The sequence below is a fragment of the Agrilus planipennis genome, unplaced genomic scaffold, assembly GCF_000699045.2.
Source record: "Agrilus planipennis isolate EAB-ADULT unplaced genomic scaffold, Apla_2.0 scaffold13, whole genome shotgun sequence".
Taxonomy (NCBI): Eukaryota; Metazoa; Arthropoda; class Insecta; order Coleoptera; family Buprestidae; genus Agrilus; species Agrilus planipennis.
Window position 1 is genome coordinate 1,570,781 of NW_020439040.1, and position 20,284 is coordinate 1,591,064.

General features: G+C 38.1%; 1 protein-coding gene across 1 annotated transcript in view; it reads left to right on the forward strand.

Moving 5' to 3' along the window:
- The window catches only part of LOC108744257 (MAM domain-containing glycosylphosphatidylinositol anchor protein 1), a 214,076-nt gene that overhangs the window by 81,601 nt on the left and 112,191 nt on the right, over positions 1 to 20,284 (forward strand). The window contains exons 3-4 of the mRNA XM_025976780.1: positions 45 to 464; positions 2,995 to 3,414. Coding sequence (XP_025832565.1) covers positions 45 to 464; positions 2,995 to 3,414 — 840 coding nt within the window. The remainder of the gene's footprint in view (positions 1 to 44; positions 465 to 2,994; positions 3,415 to 20,284) is intronic.

Genomic DNA, 20,284 nt, shown 5'->3' on the forward strand with positions numbered 1-20,284 from the left:
TTTTTAATAGAATAAAAATCTAACGGAAACTTTCTTTGTTTCAGGTTATGAAAGGCCAGTTCGAACACGTCACCCTCACAACGGGGTCGTTTCTCAGCATTATCGTTCGGTAAGGGCAGCCCTTCGATCCGGTCGATCGTTCGATACCACCCCTAAAAACTCTGATTCGGACGCGTCGTCCATCACTCGAATCTATTCGGAACAGCACGTTAAATTAACACTCGAATGTACCGTGAACGTTAATTTTACAACGAGCGTGTGGCTGAAAGAAGGCCAAGTAGTCCAGACCATCCTTAAGGACAATATTAACAATAAAAGGGTTAGCGGGCATCGGTTTCTTTTAGATAATCGCGGAAATTTGATTATCGACAATGTGAGACTCGAAGACGACGGAAAATGGCAGTGCGAGGTGGAAGATATGGGCTTCGTGGTAGCCGGGAAACCCATTCAATTAACGGTCCTTGGTAAGTCAAGTTTCCTCTATTTTTAATTGGTTATTGTCTTCGTATTAATCAATTGGTTCGTCTAAATTGCAATTTGGTTGAGCTGTTCTCTTACTGCTGGAATATCCTCTATCCGGCTCGAAGGACCAAACCAGGCAAAATCACAATTAAATTAATTTAGACGTAGACGGTTAATTAAACAAGAGCCCGAAATTGCCTATTATACACACTTTCAATCTTTCCTAGCATATGTTCTTGTCAAAGCGGGTCTGTTATCATTATTATTATTGTCCCTTTTCAAAAAAAGCTTTTTGTGACACAATGAGGTACCTACCTACTTTATTTTGAATTGAACTTGAAAACGTTTTCTTAATTGGCCATAAAATTTCCCAGTTAATTACGACCCCAATTTATCTACCTATAGCTCATTTAAATTCTCCTTTACACAAAACCCAAAAGTTTAATTTTAGAAAGCCATCTCTCGAGATCTTAGTTAGTGGTTATAAAAGAGTCTCCTTATTTTAACAACCAACAGCTGCGGGCGTCTATTGTCGTTAAGCTTTCGTCGCTTGTTCGCCCACAACGATGACATGTTTGGAAATTGCTAATTTGTTATAAAATTTATAGTTGGAAGTGACGTTGTTTACAAAAAAACAAATTATCGCAAAATGCCGTTAAGTTTACCAGTGGTAAAATATGCTTCTCCATAAAACTACATTTTAAAAAAAATTCTTTTTATCTTCCAGTTTTGGATAAATAGTTTTAACTGTACCCGAAATAAAAATGTTCAGTCTCTCAGAGTCTCTGAAAGTGAGACTCGAGTCTTCGTCTCTCATCGAGTCTCTATGGTGTCGCTGAGANTTCTTTTTATCTTCCAGTTTTGGATAAATAGTTTTAACTGTACCCGAAATAAAAATGTTCAGTCTCTCAGAGTCTCTGAAAGTGAGACTCGAGTCTTCGTCTCTCATCGAGTCTCTATGGTGTCGCTGAGAAAGACTGTCGAGAGACCATCAAAAATACTGTTTAGCGTCTCTGAACGAGAGACTCGAGTCGCTCATAGAGAGATCCTCATTTCGTATTCAGTCTCTGAACGAGAGACTCGAGTCGCTCATAGAGAGATCCTCATTTCGTATTCAGTCTCTGAACGAGAGACTCAAATCTCTCAATAAGTGGTGTCTCGATAGACATGGTTAAAATTTTCTAAGTTCAACATATTTCAGAGATCCCAGTCTTTCTACGAGAGACTCCAGTCTCTCAATTTTTCAGTTTTATTCATTCAGTCTCTCTGTGAGAGACTCGAATCTCTGAATCAACAATTTTATCGCTCGAGTCTCTCATACAGAGACTGTGAGAGATCCATAAAAACACCTAAGCAATAACTGAGAGACTGTGAAAGACTGTGGGAGACGCTCTCAGAGACGCTGAAAGACTGAGAGACTGAAGAGATTGAAAATTTTGTCTAGGGTAACTATTTAACGAAATTGCAAATGCAATATTAGTTAAGGCATAAATTCATTGAATTTTAGGCCAGACTACTTTAACCATGTACAAGCTTTTCTCGAATTGAAACGAAAACAAGTTGCATGGAAGAATTTTGCGACGATCAATGAAATATGTTTTTCGTGATTTTACCGGTTTATTTTTATTCCTTTTATTTTGGCTGCAAGGTGAAAGCTGGGACATACGAGACATTACAACGAGATGATCAAAAATTTCTGTTTGGTATTCCTGTCAGGGAGTCTCTGCCCGGTTTTCTATAAGAAATATTAACTTGGAACCACCTCGCCAACCGACCGACACGACGCGACGCGATGCGACGGAGGCTTCGTTCGTTCCATCGTCCGTTTCCCTTCACAGTTTCCCAACACCAGAGGAATCGATAAACCACCCCAACTTACATCGTCGCTTGCTTATGACATTGTCTTTCGCCCCTGATGACGATCGAGACTACCCTTCGGAAAGAAAACACACAGACATATACAAACATAAAAGCCAATTGATACTGAATACATACAAATGAACTGATACGTGCCTGCACCTAATACTCACTTAAAATTTTCATTTCTAACACGCTTCTCTATAATGTGTGAGTTGACGTAATATCCAAATACAGGCGGTGCATCGCCATCTAATGGGCATTTACTGCTACTGAAGTTTTTAAAGCGTCAGAGAAGACCTTCATTGGCTTGACATTAATCTTGCACATCAGACTTCACATTCGTCTTTACTAAACACTCTTGGTTATGTTCATAGAGTAAAATTAAATTTGTGTTTATAACTTTCAGGTTTTTATTGCTTTGACAGTTGTTTCGTCACTTGATGACTCCTTCAGAAGCTACATTGTATCACACACAGTTTTAAATGTTATTCTTATACGGTAAAGTCTAATAAAAATAATTTTCTACTTTTTGAATAATGAGGTTTTTGCAATTTGATACTGGTATGATGGTGGTATGGTGTTCTTATATCGTTTTCCAATGCTATCGTCTATTTATTTATATATATATTTTTTAATAGAATAAAAATCTAACGGAAACTTTCTTTGTTTCAGGTTATGAAAGGCCAGTTCGAACACGTCACCCTCACAACGGGGTCGTTTCTCAGCATTATCGTTCGGTAAGGGCAGCCCTTCGATCCGGTCGATCGTTCGATACCACCCCTAAAAACTCTGATTCGGACGCGTCGTCCATCACTCGAATCTATTCGGAACAGCACGTTAAATTAACACTCGAATGTACCGTGAACGTTAATTTTACAACGAGCGTGTGGCTGAAAGAAGGCCAAGTAGTCCAGACCATCCTTAAGGACAATATTAACAATAAAAGGGTTAGCGGGCATCGGTTTCTTTTAGATAATCGCGGAAATTTGATTATCGACAATGTGAGACTCGAAGACGACGGAAAATGGCAGTGCGAGGTGGAAGATATGGGCTTCGTGGTAGCCGGGAAACCCATTCAATTAACGGTCCTTGGTAAGTCAAGTTTCCTCTATTTTTAATTGGTTATTGTCTTCGTATTAATCAATTGGTTCGTCTAAATTGCAATTTGGTTGAGCTGTTCTCTTACTGCTGGAATATCCTCTATCCGGCTCGAAGGACCAAACCAGGCAAAATCACAATTAAATTAATTTAGACGTAGACGGTTAATTAAACAAGAGCCCGAAATTGCCTATTATACACACTTTCAATCTTTCCTAGCATATGTTCTTGTCAAAGCGGGTCTGTTATCATTATTATTATTGTCCCTTTTCATTTCTCTGTCTCTGTCTCTTTCTCTCTATTTCTGTCACTCATTATCTTTCTGCTTGGCGTAATTTCTACGTGTAGAAGCGTTGTGCTGGCTGCCCAGTTTTCTTGTCAACATTCACACAATAGAGACCGGGGAAACACAGATCGTTACCCTAATGGCATTACATTGTACAACGGAATCAACCATATCTATTATGTCCCGTTTCACTCGGAATAACATTTCACTTATGTGCGTCCACGTTATAAAAAAAAACGGAAACAATTCGACAAACCCATAAAAAATGAAGAAACTGTAAAAAAAAGCAACTTTATCGAGCCTTTTTTGATCCCAACGATTCCTAAATTGCAGATCATAAAGTTCTGTATTCATGGAAATAAAATTTTATTCATTTTTCATTTGTTAACCCATACGATGAATATTGAGGCGACGCCACTGCTTAATTATATAAATAATTCCTATTTTGTGTCAAATGAAATTTGAATGTCCGTATAGTAGGTTGTTAAATGTAAAACATACACGTAATTGCATGTTTTTCCTACCTATCTAGTCTCAAAATTTTTTATTTATTTTTTTTTGACAAATAAAGCACGGAAATGTAGTTCATTTATCATTTCTCGAAAGCTTCGAGGCGTTTTACTGAATAAAAAATAACCAGTTTTTAAATTAATCAAAGCGATCGGGGAAGCAGCTGGATGAAACAAAACACTCACTGGCGTTTGTTTAACGCTGACATTTATTTTTGCGGAAAATAAATGGAGGAATTTAAATGGGATACAGCACATCTTCCTTGTCTCTGTTTCTTTTTTTTTTTTTTGGTACTTATACAATTTGTCAAATTTTTAATTTAAAGAAAAAGAATTAACTATAAAATATAAGTAGCAGTCACGAAATGACTTGAATAAAATTAGCTATCCAAACACTGTATAACAAAAATTACATATTATCCATTTAGAGAGCCTTTGTCTTTCTTTGTAAATGTGGGCTCTGAGGAAAAGAAAAGGGATGCGGTGTTATAGGAGGATGTTAAAAATACTGTGGATGAAGAAGGTAGTTTCTACCTAGCGTTTTAAGAAAATATAGATACTGATCCGGCTCGAAGGACCAAACCAGGCGAAATCACAATTAAATTGATTTAGGGGTAATTATTCATACTTTCAATCCTTCCTGTTCCTGTTCAAATTATTATTAGTGTCCCTTTCTTTCTTTTTCTTTCTTTGTCACTCATTATCCTTCTGCTTGGCGTAATTACTAATTGAAGCTTTAGTTTCTACCTAGTGTTTTAAGAAAATATAATGATACTGATGGATATTATCGTAATAATAAAAGATAGCATTAGCGTAATTTAAATTAATTTGGCTCATGGACGTGAAAAGTTAATTTTTACATTACTTTTATATCTCAGACGATGATACCTATAGATCATGTAGGTTTAGTCTGATAATAAAACGCAATGTCCTGCAGCAACGATAACAAATGTACACTGTATATAAGCTCTCCGGATGGGACTCCGTCTACTAAAATAGAGTATTTTGCATTGGAAAATGGAAGCTTAACATTTGTGACGTTATGATAAACAATAGTTATTATTAAGGTAACGTCCAGATGTGCACTTAACGTATTGCCTAAACCTAGTGCACGTAGCGGCCTGGCACGCTTGTGTTTACTGCAACTGCATATTGTATCCAGGGAGAATGTATTAACTTTGCATAATATGCAAAAGCAGACAAGTTTTACATTTACCATATACTCACTACATAAACATGGACGGGGCGTACCTACACGTATTACCCCCGCATAACCTTCGGCTCTAAAAGCGCTTTTATTACCCCGGTCTCATATAAAACTCACCTGAAGAAACACCTTGTGATACAATTTAGTAGCAAATTCAAAATTGAACAGGTTTAACGACTTCAAGAATTCATGATCTTTTTAATCCCTTGAGGTACCATCATCATCATAAAGTCGTCAGTCCCAAGACTGGTTGGACACGCACCTCTCAGAACATCCTACATCCTTAACTATTTGCTGAAGTAATCTACCTCTACTCCTCTCAACTGCTGTTGTTTCTGCCTCTAATTTGTCTCTGACTAGCCCTTCATGCTTGAAAAGGTGTCCTACCAACCATAGAGTCCTCTGTTTTCCCATTGTTTTTATACTTAATTTACTTCATCTAGCGATGTGCCCCTTCCAATGTCTTGGATGCGCGCTAGCAAAATCGTAGGTAGGGAGAAAAAAGCTCATTATACTCTCGACTCTTGTTCATTAAACATACTTTTTCATACAGTACCTGCCAAAAGTTTTGTTCAATCATGAATAGTTAGTGCGAGTCGAAAACAAGCGTTAAAGTCTTTAATATATCTTCAAATATAAATAAACATCTCTTTGATATTTTCAGTAGTAAATGGTACCAATAACAGCACATTTGAGCAATGCAATTGTAGTGGATAAAATGGTCAATTTTTCCGTGCAGTATTGTACGGATTATACGCTTCTCACCGGTTAAGAGTTTGGCCGAGAGTTGTCTCCTTCCTTTTCTGGCCTAGTGCTATTTTTTTCTAATTTGCGCCGGTCAAATTGAAGGTCACATCGCTACAGAAAGTAAACGAAGTATAATACCTCTTCATTTCTAACCTTCTCTATCCACGATACTTTCATCATTCGCTGGTAATCCTGGGTAGACAATATTCGCATTTTCCTAAATCATACATACGTCTATCCAATCTAATCTGTTTTCATCTGCCCGTTCTAATACTCCTGTTTCTGTTTCTAATATGTCTCTCACCAGTTCTTCGTGTGTCTGAGTCTAATTTAATTGTCGACTCCATAGGTTTTTTTGTTTAGAATTTTCTTCCAGAAATTTGTACTGCCCTGTATTAAAAAATGTCTTCAAAATTCGTAGTCCATTTCCATCATTCAAACAACAAAATAAGAAAAGTGCGTGAGTATTTTGTATTTCATTTAATTATATCGTTTGGAATATTAAAATTGTATTTATCGCCCTCGGCCGTCGACAATTTATAGTTGTTGGAAAAGTAATTTTGTAATTGTGTGGTCGTAACAAATTGCGGCAACTAACCAACTCGAAAATAGTCGCAATTTATACGTGGCGAAGTAGAGACTAAACTTTTGAGGTAAACAGCGGAGTACTTCAGGCTGAAACATAGTTTTCAAACTGGCCTAATGACTTGAGTTTCAGAGTCGACATCCACCCGAGCCGTCGACTTTCAGAAGTGGCCGTTTTCTATGGAAACTGTTCTCGGTTATAACGACTTCCATGAACCAATTATTACGCGATTAAGAATTACCGATGTGAACAGAACTGCACATATATTTTAAGTCTACTGTCATTGCAAATAAATAAAAGTACAACAAAAATACGGGCATGGAAGGGAAGAAAAAGTAGGGAAACAGCGAATATAAAGATTGGACACGTAAGATTAGATGAAATGGGTAATTTCAGGTATCTAGGAAGTTAGATAGGTCAGGACAGAAGAAGTAGTAGGGATATAAAGCAGAGGATAGTGCAGGGTCGAGTCGCCTTCAATAAAAATAAGTCACTTTTATGCTCGCGAACGGTTAATTTAGAAATTCGAAAAAGATTGTTAAAGGTGTATGTTTGGAGCGCGGCGCTGTACGGGTGCGAAACATGGACGATGGGCGCGGCGGAAAAGAAAAGGTTAGACGCGTTCGAAATGTGGTGTTATAGGCGAATGATGAGGATACCGTGGATAGAGAAGGTTAGAAATGAAGAGGTATTAGAAAGAATAAAACAGAGGATTCTATGGAAGTCAATAAGAAATAGGCGTGAAGCTCTAGTCAGAGACATATTAGAGGCAGAAACAAGAGTTAAGAGTAGTAGAAGTAAACCTAGATTAGGTTACTGTTCGCAAATAGTTAAGTCCAACCAGTCTTAGGACTGACGACCTTATGATAATGATGATTGTCATTCCGAAAATAAAGGAAAATATGTTAACTTTAACTTAACAAAAGCTTCTTCAGAAATGGCCAACCCATTGACTGTTTAGTCCTTTTAATTCACGTAGCAAAAAAATAGAATTTTGTGAGTTTTGAGATTGGGATATCAACCTAAAAGTTTCTCCATTCTAAAGTAATTCTCTGCCCAAAATTATTTTATCTGACAATGAGATGAAAGTGATTATTTTTCTTGCTGTTGGATCGCATTACGCGTACCTATGCAATCCTTTACAACAAAGTTCAGTAATACATGGCTGACCAAGTTTTGGTTTCGGGCCATTCCCGTTCAAGTTGTTTGGTAACCGAACTTCCGTTCAAGACATCCAATTTCCTGTACATATTGTTTCCAAGACATACCATATCCATCAGGACGGCTCCTGATTCTAGCCTCAAACTTTCCTTGTAGAACTTTAATAAACATAGTATGATATTATTAATTTAAACCTTAATAACGTATAGGTACCTACATGCATGCCTTAATTTAAGGCTTAGTACAATGAGTTGCTAGAACAACAGCTGCTGAAGTTCTTAAAGATACGTATTGCGGAATTTCTCGGAAAAAAAAACTACTTCTTTGCCGATATAATTTATATTTAATTAACGCCACTGTTTGCTCTGGCGTTAATCATGTCGGAACTGTGCAGTGGGACGGAGGATTCGAACTGGAATGAGACAAACGCAGATAAACTAACGGAATGTAGAGAGAGATAGAGGGTGGGGATCGTGCGAAATTAAAATTTTTAGTGCAGCAGCAACGGACGCGGAGATAAATCAAACTAATTGTGCTTTTTCAAGCACCTATAACGGGAATAATTGCGCGTTATTTCGCGTTTCACGATCCAACTTTTTAAAAAATAAACTTTCGCGCCCGGGCTCAAGCTTCATTAGTTTCATTAGCGAAAGCAAATGGCGGACAAGCTCGCCGTGGTAACTAAACACCGTAATTGTCGATAACTAAATTTAGAACGCGAATTTTTCGCCTTTATCATTAAAAACCCCTCAAATTTAAATTTCATACGCCTCACTGAACGCCCTAAATATTCTTTTAATTAATTTTTAAAACTAGTTCAAGTAGGTAAATGTAATTGAATTCTAATTCGACCAATTTTTGTCGTTCGCTACATTTGATTGGATTTTGACGCAATAAGGAATCTGTCTAACTATAAACAGTATGTTTTAGAAAATAGTACAAATGGCGCGGTAAACGCCATCTGTAGTACGATGCTACATTTTAGGATTACGTATGGTCCAACAAGGTCCACTTGTGTGGATATCTACTTGTTGAAAACGAATTCCGGCGTAGCCAACCTCAACGTGATAGGCACGTTAGCTTAATCGAATAAAAATAATTCGAAGTGGTCTGTATTCTGTCGAAACTGCCAGACGCGGATCGCGATTTCGAAACAAGTTTTATGATTACCAAACTTTCTGTTACTACTGTTGTATGAAACGTAAAAAATCAAATAGTAAGACGGTTTCTTCGGCAATAGTAGTGGACACGTACGCTAGAAACAGTAACTGTAGCTAAACTAAATAAAATTTAATTGCTATTTAGTTATTATTTGCATTCAACAAAGTTTACTGTATTGCACAAACAAAATATTTAAATCGAATCTTTAGAACGATCGATATGTTCTGCCGTAGCAGACAAAACACACAGATGAAGACTTTATTGTTCTGCAAAGTTGATCACATTTGCGACTTGGATCCAGAACAATTTGGAAACGAATATAGTCGAGTAGTTTGGTCAAACTGGCGCTACTATCAGATCAAAAATAAGATATGTTCGAAAGATTGACAAAAGATTCAAACAAAAGTTGACATATTTAATAAAATAGCAACTCTTCTAACTTCGTTCAGTTTGTTTTCTAAAAACAATTGATTTGGTTTACTTTTACTTGACGATAAAATTAGAGGTTAGAAGTGTAATGAACTTTTCGAGGAATCTCTTCGTTTGATTAATCAAGATACCGAGTCGAATATGTTACAATTTAATTTAACGGATCCGTGATGTGATTCCCGCGCTTACTAAAATATTCGAAAGTGTCACGCAACTTCGCCGAAAGTCACGGAAACCGTAAGCCCTGCGTCACTCACGTCAGTTTTGCTCTCTGCGCCGCCACGGTTCCATACGCGGGTACGTGCAAGGAATGATTTAATTAATTAGCGAAACAATGCGTCAGTGAACCGACAGACGGACGTCTAAATTAGGTACCTAATTAGCGCTCTAAGACATCTAACAAGCGTTTCATGAGGAAAAATTATATCGTAACCGGCGCCGGGATTAATTGCGATACTGCTGAACATGTTTGTGAAAATACATAATTAATTAGAATCGTCTCGTATTTTCACTTCATTTAGACCACGGCCCTCAGCCCGAATCATAATTCTTCCATGAATCGAATCTGCCAGATACAGAGCTCAATTTTGAGCCTTTTAGTTCTCATCAGCACGCTATAAATTTCTACTACTGGTCTGTACTTATTAAACAAGCTGTGTTGACAGCAATGTGAGGCAAGTGTGTATGCGGAACAAGAATTATAAACGGCAATTAATTAATATTTTTGTATTGTCTGAAATTTTCTCGCGCCGCCACTGTTTCGTGGCTAACAACGTGCGGTTTTGTTAGCCTCCTCTATCATAACGAAACGTGTCATCTAATTAGGACGAACCTCGTAATTATAAGTGGCAATAACAAAAAAAAGGAAAACAGAGAAAAACGCTTTCATTTTACGTGGAACGATGATAAAATAAAGTTTGAATTACATACGTGGGCTTCCCTGATGGACCAATTTAAATGGAAACTGTAGGGCCGTCTGAAAATAAAATGTTCTCCACGGGATGAACCGAAAATTGGATGAATTAATAATGAGAGCAAGATGACGTTGTTCGTGGTGGAGTAGTTAAACAACGGGCAAATTTACATGCAGTTACCGTTACACAAACAACAATACCAAACCAAGAGCGTTCTTTTGAATATTTGAATAGTGGAATATTTCGGAAATAGGATAAAAACGTTTACTATAAATAAATTTATATCCCATCGTTTAATGTACTCAGGAGCGACTCTAGCAAGTCCTTCGCTTTCCATGTTTCCATAAAAACTGACAGTGCAGAGTTATGCTGGTCAATTTCTATTAATAAACTACAGATCTGTAGGCTGAGATCGGGAAATTAATCGGTTAATTAATAAATACAGATTGTAGTGCCACCACAGGATCCGATGACGCGCCACTAACTGACTCATTGATTTTAGATTGTTCTTTTTGCTTGACGAATATCAAAAGATTTTCTAATAAAAGTATTGTTAATAAAATTGTTCGTTCAATACTATAGGAAGTCTTCTGTTTCCCGACAATTTGCATAGCATAAAGCCCATCAGGTCATCGCGCACCATCGCATCTTTAATAGGTGTTGCGGCCAGAAGTGAACTAACCGTGTCACGCATCAGTTCTCATCGATTCTACGATGTCATCACAACAAAGGGACGTCTGATCTGATAATGTAGGCACAACACCCTCACCTCTCATACAGACACACATACACAAATGCAAACCACATACCTATTTTGAACGAGAGACACATCGGACTCCTGGTCATTCGCTTCGTGGTAACCGCTATGATGACCCCCTCGATTTATATATAGGTACGTATTGTCCGTTCAGCCCAAAAACCGATTTACGTCACGTAGACCCGATTGCATCACGTCTCATTGTATTATGCACACATGGAAAGTTACCGCAAATGGGGCAACCATAATGTTAGGTTTGGGGTGGCCACCAGGTCATATTGCTGGAGGGTGTGCAGTGTTCTGAAGGGATTATACATAACTATAGATGATTTCAATACAGCCACCGAGAGCCAAAGTCTAGAGGTTTAGACCACTGCTTATGTACGGAAGAATACCGGATAGATTCCGGGTACGTCTACCCTGGTCCATGTGTTTCCGTTCCTTGGAACACATAGCAAATTACGAGGCATAAACATACCGCAATTTACCATCTTTCTCACTCCAATGGGGGGGGGATGAAAAGGAGGTTTAAACTGGGGTGTATCATCGTGAGAAGTCCAAGCAAGAAGGCCAAAGGATCGGTGTCATTCAATGTTCCGCAACTTGTTTCATATAATACGACATCAGCCCTAACGTATTAATCGGACAATGAGCACGAACACGTGGAATATTTTTCTGGTTTATTTCCTGGAGAACCTCGAACGAAGTCGACCTAGTCAAAGAACGCAGAGGCTTCCTGTCAAACGCCTCATTTTATTTCGTTTCATATTTATTTAATATATAATGGTTGATAAAATGTCGGAAACGAGGCAAGTATGACATCAAATCAAATTCCCTTTTGGAAGTTACAACTCAACACGGATGGAGTACAAACAGCCTCGGAACGGACCGAGGAAGTTTGTCCGTAGTACAAGTTCTTTCTAATTCTATTGCAGTTCCTGGTCTATAACGGCCGAGCTGACATTTAGAAATTCAATTATGATCACCAATAATAATAATTCCGTTAACAATAAATCACCAAATGTCTCAATTCCATGGACCACTGCAGAAAAACCAAAATTTTTCTCATTTTTTCGTTTTTATAACAGAGAAACCTGACGTTTGGTAATAATGGTAAGAGAGAAAATGATTGAAAAGTCCGTCTAACATTTTCTTGAAGATAATACTGAAAATAAATGTCAATGTATTGAACAAGAAGGGTCTACGTGAGACTTGATCGCAGTTAGCATTGTTTCTTGCAGTTATTATTTTACGTAAAAGTTATGAAATTAAACTCTGTCTGAGCAACACAATTTCATTGGAAAAGGAAGATTATTACACGTGTAGGAGGATGATATATCTTGGATTCTAGGAACAGAGTTATACTGTTTGTACTTTATCTTTGTCAAGTAAACAAGCAATTTTTAGAAATCTGGAGAATACGACTATAACAGGCAAACACGCATTTCTAAAATTAATGGTAACTTCCCAAAAATAAAAAACATAATCTAACGAATTAACTGACAGTATTAACTTTATTACTTTTAATTCAACAGATGTTAAGGTAAAATTAGATGCCAGTTTCAAAAAATTAACGAAAATAGTCGCCATCAAAAATGACCAATATCGCAATATCCATATCACTACATAGTATAAAACAAAGTCGCTTTCCCGCTGTCTGTCCCTATGTATGCTTAAATCTTTAAAACTACGCAACGGATTTTGATGCGTTTTTTTTTTAAAGATAGAGTGATTCAAGAGGAAGGCTTATATGTATAATACATGCATAATATAGTAGGGAAACACTGATAATTTTAGAAGTTTCTAATGTGATGTCGTAAATAAACACATTTTTTGCGCTTACATTGCAAACGCTGACTGAACCCTACGAAATAGATCAAAATAATGTACTACAATATTGTACATCTTAAAAGGGTCTACAAAAAAGTCCGCGATGGTATATGTCTATCTCTTAGGGATAACCCACAATAACCATTTTTATCCTTTACTTTTTATGAGAAATAATGTCTTATTTACGAAGCGATTGTAAGCAATACAGCATTAATTCTTATCCAATTAAGTACTTTTAAATACATTGTGCATTTAATATAGCTCAATATGACCCTTTACAGCATGTAATTTAAATGAATATTTTCGAAGATATTTCAGACTTAAAATGCAGGGACATAGCGGTTGCGGCGGTACCGGCCGGTAGGCCAGTTTGTATTGTCTAAAGACATTCTGTAGTATATTTAATATGTTCAGGGGGTATCTTTTGAAGATTTCCCCTTCTCGATAATAATCTAAACAAAACAAAAATATATTTAGTATCAGCATTGCACCCTTGCGAAGCTGGGGCGGGTCGCTAGTTAAATATATTTATTAGTAGTTCTCCAAAAATAACGTCTTGACCCAACTATTTATTAAACGTAAAAGACAGTTAATTAAGAACAGAATCTGTAATACTGCCGCTGGTTATTCCTTCAATAGCGTCTTGGATTCGACAATAACAAAAACAACCCTAATAACGTTTTCCTTTTTCTCGTGTTCTTTGTTTTATTTTTCTTCTTATTCGTCTTTACTTTGTGTGCTCCTTTCGGTGGGAAGCTGAGTGGCCCATTTCGCCGTAATAGTGGCTTTAATTAAAGGCAGCCTTTTGCTGTTGAACACACCATCTCCATCCGAACATACACAAACACACACGTTCGAGGAGAGCGCTCCCGGCGCAAAAACCGACCGCATGGTTTGTGTAGATTACTCTTTCTTGTCCTCCATTTCCTTTTGACGGGCGCAGGCGGGAGAGCGTGTTCTCTCTGGAACAAAAAAGCTGTTCACGTTCCATATTATGGCGTCCCTTTTTGCACTCTCGTTATTTACTTACTCGTGTGCTGGTACGACACCTTCGAATCAACGTATAACCGCGCGTTAGCCGGCGTACACGTACAGCTGAATGTGTACGTTAGTGCGGTTGCTTTTTGACAAATTGTAATATAAGAGGAGAACAAAAAGCGCCAAAGCGAAACTGTTCCGTTCGCGTCCACGCCCCGGATACGTTTACATACTCGGCGAGATTGAAATTGCAAAAAGCGAACGCCACCGCCAGCCGATGCCTTTAATAATAACCGGACAAAAAGATTGACCGACATTGGTCGCATTTACTCCTTTCTTGTTCCTGTTTAAAGGACATTATTAATTGGTCGTATGCGACACGTACAGAGGACTATTTGTGGCGAGAAATTTCTAAAGATAAAAGAGTTTGCTTACAATATCATCGCCAAGTATCTCTTCAAAATAAGAAGAGATTATAATCAACAATAATTTGTTGTAACTGTTCCATTCAAATTCATATTCATCGCTGTAAGATTCTTAAATTTTATTCACCACTAATTCTTTACACGAAAAATATAGTCAATGTGTGAATTTAGATGGTCTATTAGATCACAATTTAATGTTCAACACCTCCCTTATTGCTTATACACAAGCCAAACCCGTACACTGTACCAGGATGAGTACTCCCTGGGTCTCCTCTCTGTCAGACGAATTGGGTTTAGGAAGCCAACGAAGTTGCCTGATAGCTAACCAGGCGAGTAACCTTCCGATCGGGTTTATCCAAATTTTCAGCTGTTCAAGATCGGAAACTGAGCAGCATCGGGTGCACTGACGGTACAACCCAGCATGTGGACTATCAATGAGTTACTCCGGAGCATCCCTCGCTGGGTGACATCGACTTCGCAATGTTCTTTCTTACCGAGTATCTCTCAGCCTCGTAGCTGCCCTAAACAGCTCTGCTTCTGTATGTTGTGGTTTTCATGCCTTTCAAAGATATCGGTGATCGCACAGAGGTTGTTTTCTTATCATCAGGTTAACCATATCGGTAAGGGCATCTGTACTGGCCTTACAGCACGTTGTCTGTCAGCTTCAAGGAGGATGTGGCCGAATCTTCGCTGATGTCCATCAGCTAATTATCACACTACGCAACTTCAAGATTCCTTATATCTTCGTATGAATCCAGAGTCCCCCACTGAGCGGCATGACTGGTTCGATTCCAGGTCCATCTGCCTTGGTTCAATTTTTTCTGTTGTTTTCTTTGGCAAATACTGGGACAGTAATATTCCACAGATAATTATTCATTCTCTTTTATTTCCATTTCGTCCGTCTCATTAGTGGCATGAAACACCCAAAAGTTTTATAAAGTCCTTTTCTACACCACAATCCGGTCCACAGTAGAAATACTTATGGGCACATTGACTAAATTAACAANCTTCGTATGAATCCAGAGTCCCCCACTGAGCGGCATGACTGGTTCGATTCCAGGTCCATCTGCCTTGGTTCAATTTTTTCTGTTGTTTTCTTTGGTTCACTTAGGCAAATACTGGGGTAGTGATATCCCACAGATAATTATTCATTCATTATTGAAGAGGGCCTTCCTCCCGACCTTCCGGCGTAGTCCGAAGGGACTGCTAGCCCACCAGCATTAGTGGCATGAAACACCCAAAAGTTTTATAAAGTTTTTTTCTACACCACAATCAGGTCCACAGTAGAAATACTCATGGGCACATTGACTAAATTAACAAGAAAGTATGATTATTTTTTTTTTTTCGAACCTTTTAGGAAGTCTTATTTCTTCCAGCAAATTTCCAAATTCATAATGAAGCGGATATAATTCAGTTTTAAGCAAATAGAAGGACTTCTATGCAAAGGTTTTTGTTTTATCCACTGTCTTCCCCACACATACGAAAAGAAGTCAAACTTTTATACTTACTACGTGCCGCGGGTGCTATGAACTTTCGAAAGAGGTTAACGTGCCTCTTTACGCATTCAAATGAGAGTTGTTATTAGACTCTCGACCGTTCACTACTTCACCTCAATTCCTCCCCGTGTTCTGCCAGAAACATACGGATCAGATTCCATCTCGATCTCCACGGTAATGCTACGCGGCCACGGGTTGGTGCGTACTTATTTTTGTACGACAATCTAAAAGGTCTAAACGGTCTAGTAATGGGTTACGCCTTTTATAATAATAAAAGTGAAGATGTGGTGAAGTTTGCAGATGTAATTGTCCACACGTTTCCTTTCCAGACTTTCGTTTTTTGGAGTATAATTCTTTTGGCACGTTAACAGGAACATAAGTTGGACGCACAGTGCGCAACAGAATCAATGCAGGTTTAGTTAGAGGCATGTTAGAGGCAGAAACGGGACTTAGGAGGGGTAGACCTAGATAAGATTACTGTTCGCAAATAGTTAAAGATGTGGGTTGTTCTATAGGGTTGTTCGGAAAGTCATTTCGTTTTTTCCCGACAGAGGATTTAATTGTATTCTTTTGCACCCAACTTCACATTTAAGCCGTATAATTTTTATACGCTTTGAGAGCTCATATAGCAAGGCTTGTGTGTGAAAAATTCCAATTAATTCTACGCAGTAGTTTTTGGTTGGTGCCCTTTTAAATATGGAGAGCGATAAGCAGCATTTTCGACATATCTTACTGTTTTACTACAGAAAGGGTAAAAATGCTGTTCAAGCCAGAAAGAAATTGACTGATGTGTATGGAGAAGGTGTGTTGACAGTACGCCAGTGCCAGAACTGGTTCGCTAAATTTCGATCCGGCAATTTTGATGTCGAAGATGCACCACGTTCGGGAAGGCCGGTTGAAGCTGATAAAGACGCGATAAAGGCATTAGTTGATGTGAACCGGCGAATAACAACACGTGAGATCGGATTGAGGTTAAATTTATCAAATTCAACAGTTTATGACCACTTGAAAGGCCTGGGATTATCCTCGAAGCTCGATGTATGGGTTCCCCATGTTCTCACAGAGAGAAATCTGTGTCGCCGCATTGACGTCTGCGATTCGCTTCTCAAACGTCACGAAAATGATCCGTTTTTGAAGCGCATCATCACTGGGGACGAAAAATGGGTTGTATACAACAACGTCAAACGCAAGAGGTCATGGAGCAAAAAAGATGAACCGGCTCAAACCATTTCCAAAGCCGATATTCACCAAAAAAAGGTGATGCTGTCTGTTTGGTGGGATTTTAAAGGAATCGTTTTTTTTTAGCTTTTACCGGATAACACAACGATTAATTCGGAAGTCTACTGTCATCAGCTGGACAAACTGAATGATGCACTTCAACAGAAAAGGTCAGAACTAATCAACAGGAAAGGTGTAGTGTTTCACCAAGACAACGCGAGACCTCACACAAGTTTGGTCACTCGCCAAAAGCTTTTACAGCTTGAATGGGATACAATGCTACACCCACCATATTCTCCAGACCTGGCACCATCGGATTATTATTTGTTCCGGTCACTCCAAAATTTTTTAGACGGTAAAACCTTCACCTCAAATGAGGAGGTCAAAAACCTCCTCGATCAGTTTTTTGCCAGCAAAGACCAAAAATTTTATGAGCGTGGAATTATGCTGCTACCAGAAAGATGGCAAAAGGTGTTGGACCAGAACGGTCAAGATATAATTTAATAAAGTATTTGTTTATTATACGAAAACTGTCTTTCATTTCCACAAAAAAAAAAAACGAAATGACTTTCCGAACAACCCTATAGTTTTAGAGAAATGCGAAGATTAGCTCAGGATAGGAAAGAGTGGAGTTGCCCGTCCAACCAGCAGTCTTAGAACTGACGACCTTATGATGATGACGAGCCTCATACATCTATGAGGTATTCTGTAAAGGAAGAGAGTTTTACTTTTATCCGTTTTTCTTTACTTGTTGTAATAATTGGAAAACTTAACCGTTTGGAAGACACCACAATATCTGAAAAAAGTCGTATAGTGTTATAGAGGAAGCCTCGTTGAAGTTACAATTTAGACCATTATGCCAAGATGACTCAGCTGTTTTTCTTCCATAACCGATACACGTTCATCGTTGTTCAATATTGAACGGATTTAGCGGATTTTGACGAAATTATGCACTCCCCTGTTTTACTCTTCGGAAAGGCTTACGACTAAATCCTGGGCAAAAATAGAGAACAACTTGCAGAATACACGACACGGTTTCGCAATGCAACGTCTGAATACAAAATACCTTCAAAGAATCGCTACACGTATTACTTACCTATACATACAGCAGGTGCTGAGCATGGATGCCTGGGTGTACGTAGTATGAATGTACTGTATTGAGTGTACGTATGTGGTACAACATTGTCAGTGTGGCGTAAGGTGTAAGATTTCCGATATGTACGACATCGATGTTTGTACGTACCATTCACTTGAATTTAGACATGTGCCTAAACAACAAGGTTATTTTTTTCCATTTGTTCCATCAAATTTACAAACGAATAATGAGGATACCGTGTTAGAAATGAAGAGGTATTGGAAAGAATAGGAGACAGAGGACTTTATGGAAGTCTATACGAAATAGACGATATAGGTTGGTAGGACACCTTTTCAGGCATGAAGAGCTAGTTAGAGATATACAGTCGAACCTGGATAAATGAGAACTGGGTAAACGAGGAAACTCTATTAATGAGAGTATTTGCCAGGTCCCGTCATTTTGCCCTTCTAAAGCCTCTATAAGTGAGAAACATAAAACCTGTATAAGTGACAGTCATTTTTCATACGTGAACCTGTTTAAGTGAGATTGCTACTTGTTTATACCTCTATAAGCGACAGTTTACTTGTGATATTTTATGACTCGTTCTTAAATTTCAAAAGACCCTTATTTCATTCGAATGACCAAATCTTCGAATGACCGAGTAAGTCTTTATTATTTTATTATAGCCAAATGTGCGTACCGACTTGTTTATCAATCTTATGACAGTCAGTTCATAAAACTAGTTACGAAGAAAGGTCCTGTACTTCCTCGTAATGTCTAAACGAAAACTCAATGTGTTGTCGAATCGCATTTTTATAGACCTCTATAAGTGAGACAAATTCCTCCTGTAACTCTGTAAGCTAGAAAGTCGGGTTAGTGAGAAACCTCTATAAAAGAGAAACAGATCGCGGTCCCTTGAGCTCTCACTTATCCAGGTTCGACTGTATTAGAAGGAGGAGCTAAGAGGAGTAAAGGTGGACTTAAAGTTGGGACGATCAAAATTGGCAAAAGTCCCCAATAAATTATCTGTGAGAATGAACCTATCTTTTTTTCTTAATTCCACTTGGGACTGTAGTCATTTGCTGTTAGTTAGAAAATGCTTCATGAGTAGTACAGACAAAATGAAAAGAGATAACCGAATAATAGTAAGCGGTGCAGCGGTTAAAGGTTGCTTAGGTACGTAAAAGAACAGGGTCGGCTTTATAAGTGCCTATTTGGAATTATATCCTTAAACAAGAGTCTTTGCTTTCCTGAATTCCTGAGAATGTTGAACATTCTTTAAAGTCCGAGTAATAGTTGTAATGTTATTCCTTTTTCTTTATTAGTGTCCGCTGCAATTCCTGCCTGACATCTCTTTTCTATGTTTACGATATTATATATATATTACAACGTCTGTTTTTTAATACGAACCATGCCAGTTTTGAACGTCATAACTATAGATTAGAATACTTTATACAAATAGTTAAGGATGTGGGATGTTTTAGTTTTAGTTAAATGCGAAGATTAGCTCAGGATAAGTAAAAGGGGAGATGCGTGTTTAACCAATCTTAGGACGGACGACCTTATAATGATGACTTTTTTATTTTGTGTCAACAATATTGTCAAAACTTCTTCGCTTCACATTTACATTTTAATATATGTCGTTGTCGCAGTATAATTGCGACAATAGTAGAGCTAACAAACCATTCGTCGTTTCCAATGTCTCTCGCTGTCGTTTTGAGAGTTAAATTTCAATAAAACCGTCTCGGTGTCTATTTTTCGAAAGGCGTCGGTTGGTGCGCATATAGCGGTGCCAGCGTCAGCGTCTAAATTACTTCATCTTTCACTCGAACCCCCAACGGTAGAACGGATGAAAAATTCCCATTTCAAACGCCTCCACTGCCGTGCGTCCTTACAAACTTCGTTAAAGAACGTTTCGTCAATTTGTTCTGCCATCTTAACTTAAATGGGTCTTAACGTCAAATGCAGCCGGGGAACTGTACAGCTCCCTTTAAAATCGATAAGAATTTCTTTCATTTATAATAAAAATCTATGAAATACTATAAAGCGCTTGACCTACAAGTAAATATTTAATTTGGGGATTAC